This window comes from Doryrhamphus excisus, chromosome 16, assembly GCF_030265055.1.
Source record: "Doryrhamphus excisus isolate RoL2022-K1 chromosome 16, RoL_Dexc_1.0, whole genome shotgun sequence".
In the NCBI taxonomy this organism is placed as follows: domain Eukaryota; kingdom Metazoa; phylum Chordata; class Actinopteri; order Syngnathiformes; family Syngnathidae; genus Doryrhamphus; species Doryrhamphus excisus.
Genome location: NC_080481.1, coordinates 10,419,889 through 10,430,294, shown reverse-complemented (window position 1 = coordinate 10,430,294; position 10,406 = coordinate 10,419,889). Strand labels below are relative to the sequence as shown.

Genomic DNA, 10,406 nt, shown 5'->3' with positions numbered 1-10,406 from the left:
GGGCCCGATGTCCCTACTTTTCTTTTGTTTTTGTGTATATTATATATGTGTATATGTGATGTATATTAATGTGACATTGTATGCATGTTTGAATTAAACGAAGAAACAAACGTCTCCATGCAAGCAGTTGTGTCTTTTCTTTTCCCGTATATTCAGCATGAAGTGCCACGACTCGCCTCTCGGCTGTCATGGCAACTGTAGGTGTGCAGATGAAGGACAGCCAGAGGGGTGAGGTGTTGCAACATGGCTGCTGGGTGCATGTATAAGGTGTACAGTTGTGTACACATGACACCCCCCCCCCCCCCCCCCCCGTTCCTCAGCAGCTGCTGTCACCACACCTCTAGAATCTTAACTGACCCAAGACACAATAGCTCATGACTGACAAAAGATGGAGTGCTTGTATTGCGATTTTACTGCAAAAGGGACTCTAACTGACGGGATGAAGATGTTATCTCAGGTCGGTCAAAGAGTTTGCTGCTGCATCATTTAGGAATGAGATGTTCTGGTTGTGTATAATGTATTAGGCTGACGCAGATGCACGGAAGGCTGGGGAAAGGCACACATAAAGACGATGTCTAATTGTACTCTTGCACTATTCCCGTTGCATGTTGTTCTCATTAAATCCTAATTAAAAATGATCCCTTCTGACTCTTGATGTGATGTAAACACCATACATTATTACAATAGCGAGGAGTTCACATTCCAAGTATTCATCATTAAAATGTAAATGAAATGCACATTCTTCAGTCTGTTAGACTCACTGAGAGAAACCAACAGGATAGAGTACCGCTACATAAGCCTTTCCTGGCGTCTGGACAGTCATTATTCTTGATGGAAGATGTGAGGAATCTCCAACAACAATTAGTAAACAATGGATGCAGGCCACTGAGTTGTGAAGACTCTGTTTTGGGTGATTTTCACCCTATTGTTGACTTCGCAAATGAAATGCAGCGTTAATCATGCAGTGCCAGATTCTTATCCGCATAGAGTGGATCGGGTTGTTGCTTGTGGCCCATGGAATGTTGGTCCATGCCATCCCAAAAGGGCTCAATGAGTGGCCATAAAATATTTGGTCTGAATCTGGCACCCCTATTAAGAATTTTGTGCTATATACCGGAGGAATTGCTTCATTACAAACATCACTATAAGCGCTTTTCCAAAAGGTTCAGCAAACTGAGTGTAGGTTATAGAGCAGTTACTTCCTACTTTGAGGCTTCTTCTTTTTGTTTCTTAACCCTTAGATGCACGAGTGACTGGACCCTAGACTCTTCCATAACTGGGTCAAAAATGACCCATACTAGCATCAATGTGTTTTATGCCAATTTTGCCATTTTGGTTAGGAATAATCACTTGTATGATATTTAGTATTATATTTAGGACCACACAAGAATGATTTCATGTTAGAAACATCTTAATTTTTCACTTTTTTACATATTGGTAATGGTAATGGTTTCATTTCATTTGAACATGCATCAGATTACAATTCAGTGCATCCCATAATCAGTTCACAGTTCCACATGTCCAAAAGGAGTAGGAAGAAGCAAAGCTTATTAAATCCTACCCCTCCATCTGGTACTTTTACAATCAGTAACTGTTACATTTGTTCACTTCCTGCTTTCCATAATACAGTTTAAGGGTTTTTTTTTTTAATAATGTACCTCGTACCGAAGTACGAGGTGATATGACCATACAATGACATAATGGGTACCATAGTAAGTGTCAATATAGTGATATATATAGCACATCATGACTGGTTCAAGACTCTTCATCCTTGTATTTAGCAAACATCAACTGCTTGTATTGTTTCTTGAATTGGCTCATCGTTGTGCATTGTTTGAGGTCCTTACTCAATCCATTCCATAGTTTGATTCCACATACTGAAATGCTATGGCTTTTTAACGTAGTCCTAGCATATAAGTGTTTCAAATGTAGTTCTTCCCTGAGATCATATTTCTCCTCTCTTGTAGAGAAGTATTGGATGACATTTTTAGGTAATTGGTTGTTTTTAGCCTTATACATTATTTTAGCCATTTGAAGATTAACTATATCAGCAAGTTTAAGTATTTGTGATTTTAGAAATGAGTTAGTATGTTCTCTGTAGGCGGCATTATGAATTATCCTTACTGACCTTTTTTGCAGTACATTTAGCGAGTGAAGATTGCTTTTATAGTTATTACCCCATATTTCCACACAATAAGTAAGATATGGTAGAACCAGAGAGCAATAAAGAGTGTGGAGTGATTTCTGATAGAGAACAAAATTTGCTTTGTTCAATACTGAAATATTTCTGGCCACTTTATGTTGTATATTTGTAATATGAGGTTTCCAGCTCATATTTTCATCTATTGTGATCCCCAGAAATGTATTTTCGTTCACCCTTTCAATGTCCACTGTAGTCTATAGGACCATTTTAGCTGTGCATCTAGCAGCCAAAGGCATGGATGAGAAAACAAAAGAGTAATGCCCAACAATACATATAATAATGTTAGCCAGCTAGTGTCAGCTAGTTATAAAGTAGGCTAATTTGTTGATAATACTAACAGTCATGAAATACACATACACAATATTATATGAAGATAATACTTGTTGTATTAGCACTTGATGTATATAATAATCTTCCTGAGGGGTGACACTTCTGATATAGTCTGTGTGGTCTACAGTTAATTTATTCCTGACAGCAAAGTTGATAAGAATCAAAGGTTCCTATTGGATTCCATAGAAAATGCATGCGGGTCATTTTTGACCCACTTATGGAAGGTTGGGGTAGTAACACAAAAACAAACATTTCTTAAAATGTATAAAAGGTAAGTGAAAAATGTGAATGGCATGATACCGAAAACATGTTTTTTTGAGGAATACCTGGAATATGAAATAATAACAATTTTTCCTTACCTTTTTCCTATTTCAAGAAAACAACTTGACTGGATATGTGAGTGTGAATGGTTGTTTGTCTATATGTGCCCTGTGATTGGCTGGCGACCAGTCCAGGGTGTACCCTGCCTCTCGCCCAAAGACAGCTGGGATAGGCTCCAGCACCCCCGCGACCCTTGTGAGGAAAAGCGGTAGAAAATGAATGAATGTATTGACTGGGTCATTTTTGACCCACTTATGTATCTAAGGGTTAAAGTCCCCAACTCTCTTCCAGAGTGTTTATTAAAAGCCTGAAAACTGATAAATTCAGGTCTGTTTCATCTCTCTTACTCTCTCCACACACAAACAAAGAGGCTGGTGGTTTCACGGCCCACATGCTTTGTCCTCTGTTTCCCTTTCAGATCACTTGGGCTGTCTCTCAAATTGAATATTTCCCTCAGTCCAATATACACACCTCACCATTTGGGGTTGTTGAGTGCAACATCCGGGTACTGACGACGGTGCACTGCACTGTGATGCATTCAAAGTGCTGAGTGGACCCGTATGTTTGGAAGCGTGTGAGACGTGTTTCCGGGTTGAGGGTTGGAACAATGAGGCACACTTGGAGCTGATTGGCAATCAGTGAGCTTCTTAAACACACAGCTCCAGCCAGACGTTGCCAGATGGTTCCTTCTGAATGGCTTCTTATATATAGTCATTATACCGCTTTCTTGTATGGTTAAGCATTATGTAATTTATCTTTGCTGGATCTTCATGCATTGCCTCCTTGTTCCATCTTCTGTGAGTTTATTTTGAACATGTCAAAAATAAAATATCCTTTATAAAATTGATACAACAATAAAGAAAACAGTAACATGCCAAAAAATAAGACAATTTACTTACCCCAAATAAAAATGAGTAGGAAGAATGAAGTGTTTTTGTTTTCAGTTGTGTCTGGGTGGAACAATGTGTTTAATGCTGTGGTTCCTTTTATACTCTCAAAATCTCAAAGGTCTTTTTGTGGACTTTGCCACTGCAGAAAGAGCCGGACGCTGATTTCTTTTGACTATAAACCTAAACACAAGCTGTTGTGTCTCGACAATGCACGAATGGGAGGTAGGATAAACACCATCATTCTTTAAGGCAAATTGAAATGGAAATGGAAACAGTAATATTGCATCTGAGCACCTCAATGATATTGCTAAGAAAAATGTCTTAAAACTTGATGCGACTAGTTGCCGGATTACGAGCCCTCGCTTCCAGTGTCGGAGAAGTCAAACCCTCTGACATGTGACATTGACCGAGCTCCAGCCAGTCGCATCGTGAGGATGTTGCAGAGCTGCGACGAGGAGATGTTTCACAAAGAGACAGGAAGCACGTACCAGGTTACAGAAGAAACATAACTAAATACTGTAGATTGTAGATGTCCTTTGAAAAGTATCTACGTGTTGTTTTAGAGGCTTTTGGGTGACAAAATGGTGAAAAACATAATGGAGTTATCTGAGAAAGTGGAACTCATCCTCAAGGTAGAAGGTCCTCATGTTTGATGGTTGCTTTCTGTCATCTGTGGTGAAGCTGAAGCATCCTTTCCTTTCTAGGAACCACAGGACAGCCTTATTGTTCTGAGTGGCTGTGGGACTTCAGGTCGACTGGCTTTCCTTGTAGCGGTAAATTAATATTATTCTAAATTTGTTCATCAACGCGATCCTCAAACTCAAGTGGTAGAAACCAAAAAATGACCATCAAGACACAAGGTGGTCCTTGACCCAAATGTATTTAAAAAAAATTACATATGGAATACAGGAAGGGGGGGGGGGGTAAGGTGAAATATTGAATTTTAACTTGTATGCATATTCAAATATATTTACATACACAAATATAAATGGTCTGTCATTGCTTGGTGTTTTTGGGCTGCACGGTGATCGAGTGGTTAGCGCGCAGACCTCACAGCGAGGAGGCCAGGGTTCAATTCCACCCTTGGCCATCTCTGTGTGGAGTTTGCATGTTCTCCCCGTGCATGCGTGGGTTTTCTCCGGGTACTCCGGTTTCCTCCCACATTCCAAAAACATGCTAGGTTAATTGGCCACTCCAAATTGTCCATAGGTATTAATGTGAGTGTGAATGGTTGTTTGTCTATATGTGCCCTGTGATTGGCTGGCGACCAGTCCAGGGTGTACCCCGCCTCTCGCCCGAAGACAGCTGGGATAGGCTCCAGCACCCTCTCCCCGCAACCCTCGTGAGGATAAGCGGTATAAAATGAATGAATGAATGAACTGCTTGGTGTTTTCCTTTCTCTTGTTTTTTTCTTTTTTGTCATTTTTGCTCAGTAACAGCATCTGTGACGGAAGTATGCTTCTACAGATGAAAGAGTTGTGTGTTTGTGTGTGTAGTCAAGCTTCAACAGTGCACTTAGACAGATGCACCACGCTGAGCTCTACTCATACATCATTGCAGGTGGAGACAGGTACGCCAGTTTGTTCAAGTCAAATATATAATTATTCATAACACATATGTAGATGTGTATTTTGAATTCTTTGTTATATGATTCTGTTGTTTAAGGTGAAATGTTCCATTCCCTCATCTTTTAAGGGCTCTATTTTCCTCCCAAGAGGCTCCAGAAGATGACCCCCAACTGGGTGTGCTCAGTCTGAAAAAGGTCAGTAGTCGGATGAAAAGTGTGTCAATCAAGTTTTTAGTGTTGTTTTATCCTGACAGGTGTGTGATGGGAAGAAGAGAGTCTTGTTCATTGGTATCTCCTGTGGGTTGTCGGTGAGGCTGAATCTTAAGACATGCGGCAGACTCTTTCCAACTGTATAGACTTTTTAAAAATGATGTACTTGTAGGCTCCATTTGTGGCAGGTCAGTTGGACTTCTGCTTGCAGCACCCAGATGTCTACACGCCTGTTGTGCTTGGTTTTAACCCCACACGTCAGGCACGGTATGTGTATTGCTGTATATGTCAACACTAAGCATGTCAACACTAAGCCTAATGAGATCTAAGATGTTGCCTTCACGAATATAATGAATGTTTGAGATCATCAAACATTCAAACTGAACACAAAAGTGCATCTGTAGCGACTATATATACATACTATCTCTGTACAGGAGCGAATCCATACCAGGCTGCACATTCACATTCCTCAGTGTGCTCCAAAGAATGCAGGCACTTGCCAAAAGTCGGAAAGCCTTCCTCATCAACCCGTCAGTCGGGGTGAGGGCAAAACTTCTCAAAATTAGTTGAGTGATCTGGAGTGTGTGTGCTCTCTCTCCCGTGCTGTCTTGTGTGTGCTTGAGTTCAGCCGGAGGCCATCAGTGGCTCTTCCAGGATGAAAGCAGGAAGTGCAACTAAGATGCTCCTGGAGGTCATCTTCTGTGCTGCTCATGCTGCTGCTTTCTCACGTGCATCCATCACACACCAGTAAGCAACTAAACACACACATATTTTGCCCTTTCCTAGTAGCATATTGCTATAATATATATAAATTAAAATAAATATATAATATATATAAATAAATATATAATAAAATGGAATATATATAAATATAAAATATATATAATATATTGCTATAATATAAAGCATTCATTCATTCATTCATTATCTACCGCTTTTTCCTCATGGGTCGCGGGGGTTCTGGAGCCTATCCCAGCCGTCCCTGGGCGAGAGGCAGGGCACATCCTGGACTGGTTGCCAGCTAATCACAGGGCACATATAGACAAACAACCATTCACACTCACATTCATACCTATGGACAATTTGGAGGCGTCAATTAACCTAGCATGTTTTGGAATGTGGGCGCGTGCACAGGGAGAACATGCCGAGGGTGGAATTGAACCCTAGACTCCTAGCTGTGAGGTCTGCGCGCCAACCACTTGACCACCGTGCCGCTCTAATATAAAGCAATTCATGAGGGTCGCGGGGGTGCTGGAGCCTATCCCAGGGCACATATAGACAAACAACCATTCACACTCACATTCATACCTATGTACATTCTATGTATAGAATGTGGGAGGAAACCGGAGTACCCGGAGAAAACCCACGGGGAGAACATGAGAACATGCAAACTCCACACAGAGATGGCCGAGGGTGGAATTGAACACTGGTCTCCTAGCTGTGAGGTCTGCGCGCTAACCACTAGACCGCCGTGCCGCCCTATTCATTCAAAACAAATATCTCTCAGTATGACATACATTAATACCTTAATACCAGAGATTCTTTCTTATCCCTTATACTGTCCAGCATCTCATTTCCAACACGGATAATAATCATATCATATCATCGATATTGTCAGCAGTCAGATCACATTATGCGTCTTTTACTATGATGTGTTTTACAAATAAACACTATTAGTGCCAAATAAGACAAATACATGTACTGCAAAATGCAATACAAGTTAAAGTTAAAGTCTTATTTACTTTTAATTTACAGCTCAATATACAGATATGATGGTCTCTGCCTCATCTGCCTCCCCTCCTTGAACGCCACTGAGTATTCACAAATCCTGACTGATAAAATGTGACAAAAGCTTTTGTTGAACCTCAAGATAGCCTCATGGGACTTCATAGATTTCCACTATGCAAGGGAAACCTTTTCATTCTACATATGGATTCCCTTTTGTGTTTCTACATGAATGTCTCTGTGAATCGTCTCACATTGTAAGGCAGAGCACAGCATGAGCGTGAGGAAGGCACATGCAGCTGCATGTGCATCATCAACGTGCAGGTTGGCCATGCACTGGATATTACTCATCTTGCAGTATGTGTCTATGTCGTATGGCTGACCTCTAGTGGCAAGAATGCAGGTTGTTCATAAATGACTATTTTCTCTTTTCATAAGGAGCATCCTGCAGCACCTGAGAGCCTATGAGAAAACAGTGGAGATGACATATTCTCACAGTGAGGCTATAGCTGGTTTGGTGGCAGCAGCTGGGAAGAGGTGAGCCAGTTCTTTAAGGCGTCATTCACTATTCCAGAAAAGTAGTACATTGGTGGTAATGGCTGTAAACCTGTTACAGTTTGCTCTGTGGGAAGCGTGTCTGCTACCTGGGCTGGGGAAGCCTGGCCATGCTGGCCCTTATTGATGCCAGTGAGTGTGAGCCTACGTTTGGTGCAGGTGAGCAGAAAGTAGCATTCATTCATTCATTTTCTACCGCTTGTACTCACGAGGGTCGCAGGGGGTGCTGGAGCCTATCCCAGCTGTCTTAGGACGAGAGGCGGGGTACACCCTGGACTTGTCACCAGCCAATCACAGGGCACATATAGACAAACAACCATTCACACTCACATTCATGCCTATGGACAATTTGGAGTCGCTAATTAACCTAGCATGTTTTTTGGAATGTGGGAGGAAACCGGAGTACCCGGAGAAAACCCACGCATGCACGGGGAGAACATGCAAACTCCACACAGAGATGGCCGAGGGTGGGATTGAACTCGGGTCTCCTAGCTGTGAGGTCTGCATGCAGGCTAACCACTCGACCACCATGCAGCCCAGAAAGTACTAATATACTAATATAAAAATATTTGCATACTACAAATTATCTTTGTGTGTGTGTGTGTGTGTGTGTGTGTCAGCCTATGAGGATATTCAAGCTTTCAGAAGCGGAGGATATCGAGGGCTCAACAACAATGAAGGCTCCTTGGCTTTTCTGGTACTGTATAAGTGTGTGAGAAACCCAATCTGTCAATCAAATTATACTGTGTCCAAATAATAAATTCAAAACAATGCACTTTCCTATGGTCGTAAAATGACACACTGTTTAAAGGATTGAATATTTCATCACGGATTACATGCAACCTCACAAAGGATTAAACAGTGTGAAATCCTGTTAAATGAAATGAAAATGAAATCAAGCTCACTGGCTGGTATTTGGGGGATAAATATAAATACATATCTGCAATTATCCACTTAGGGTGCCCGGTTTTGTATTGCTCATGAAGATTTTTTGCTTCATGTCCTGCCAAGTCTCGATGACCAAGACACCGTCATCCTCATCTACGCACAGTCTGGTGAGGCAGTCTGCTTCTGACCTTGACACGCTTCCTCTTCATGCACCATAATGGCCTCTTTTTCATAGATGACGTCAGTGAAGTGGTGAATATGGCTGGTAGAGTGAGGGAGAAGATGTCTAACCTCCATGCTGTTTATCACCAGGCTAATGGAGACGCTGACACTTCACAAGTTGGTTACCAAAATATACTCTTATCTAGCCAATCCGCTAATTAATGTGTTGTTTTTCTTTGTAGGATGAAATAATTAAATTGTGTGCATCCGCATTAACTATTTCTTGGCCATCACCTGTTTCAGGAAGTCTCCCGCATATGGTACAGCACCCAGCCGCTCTCACACACACACACATACATACACACACACACACACACACATACTGGAGCAGTGATAAATTGCTGCCCTTGTTTTTCAGAGCGAAAACAAATGAAGCACTAGAGTCTTGCTTCAGTGTTCAGGACTAATTTAATCGATTCCTGTCAGTCTTTCTTATGTAAATACACAGGAAAGGGGAAATTAATTAGGCCTTTTGTTTGGCAGTGGGAGCTGTCCACTAAGTTGGTGCTGAACGCTGTGAGCACGGGGGCACATGTCTTAAAAGGGAAGATCTACCAGAACCACATGATCGACGTGCAGGTCACCAACAGCAAGCTTTACCGCAGAGCTACACGTTTGATCCAGGTATGAAATCCGTCCATCCGTTTTCTATGCCGCTTATCCTCACTAGGGTCGCCACACAATCGCAAAGCACTCACATTCATGGACAATTTAGAGTCGCCAATTAACCTAACATACCTATAGCAGAGATGCTCAAGTGTAGAATCGAACCCAGGTCTTCCTGGGAGAGTTCTTTGTGCTTTATTTTAACTTATTGTTTAGTACAGTATTGTTTCATTAATGGAACATTACTGACATCTAGTGACCATTGTAGAATACTACATCTTTTAGTATATTTGAGTTAATCTAGCCAATTTTAAGCTAGATAATATCTTAATATTTGCATTTTGAAAACATGTGACGGACTGAAGATGTGGAATTTGAAGCTCAAAGTGGCGAGGGGTTACTGTAGCTAGTTTTAATATTGTGAAGGTAATTATTTCCCTTTTTTGACGCCCCCTAGAGGACATGGCGCATTCATGGGCCTCCATCTTTCTGTAATTGAACCAATATTTAACCCAAATCCTCCTTTTGGTATAGAAACTGTCTGGTCATTCTGAGTCCCGGTGCGAGGATGCTCTCCTGATGTCCATCTACCAGGTGGAAAACCTAACAGAGGACATCAGATCACGTGACATGACCACACACACAGCCACCGGCAAGGAAAGGACAAAGGTAAGGAAAGGTAAAGAGCCAAATGACAAAGAGGAATGATCTCTTATTGTTCTTCCCTCTTTGTGACCAGGTGGTGCCTCTGGCTTTGGTCTCTTTGCTGACTGGTCTGTCTCTCAAGGAGGCGGGGTCTTGTCTGGAGCTGCAGCCAATCCTACGAGAGGCTGTGGGGTCGTGTCATAAATGTGAGCCCACTACTCACATTTCAGCAAACAATTTTTAA

General features: G+C 41.7%; 1 protein-coding gene across 1 annotated transcript; it reads left to right on the top strand.

Annotated features, from left to right (window-relative positions):
• The first annotated feature begins 3,929 nt into the window (after nucleotides 1-3,929).
• gckr (glucokinase (hexokinase 4) regulator) lies at nucleotides 3,930-10,406 on the top strand. Its single transcript, XM_058052224.1, has 19 exons — nucleotides 3,930-3,966; nucleotides 4,086-4,235; nucleotides 4,308-4,376; nucleotides 4,449-4,517; nucleotides 5,241-5,314; nucleotides 5,440-5,506; nucleotides 5,566-5,619; nucleotides 5,694-5,788; nucleotides 5,956-6,061; nucleotides 6,150-6,268; nucleotides 7,685-7,783; nucleotides 7,863-7,960; nucleotides 8,422-8,498; nucleotides 8,760-8,856; nucleotides 8,925-9,028; nucleotides 9,094-9,171; nucleotides 9,395-9,535; nucleotides 10,052-10,186; nucleotides 10,257-10,406. The coding sequence occupies exons 1-19, from the start codon at nucleotides 3,952-3,954 to the stop codon at nucleotides 10,404-10,406; spliced, it is 1,797 nt and encodes a 598-aa protein (XP_057908207.1). The 5' UTR covers nucleotides 3,930-3,951.

Coding starts and splice junctions, on each gene's coding strand:
- gckr (XM_058052224.1), top strand. Junction 5,620..5,693: donor GTATCTCCTGTGGGTTGTCG/GTGAGGCTGAAT, acceptor ATGTACTTGTAG/GCTCCATTTGTGGCAGGTCA. Junction 8,499..8,759: donor AAGGCTCCTTGGCTTTTCTG/GTACTGTATAAG, acceptor TTATCCACTTAG/GGTGCCCGGTTTTGTATTGC.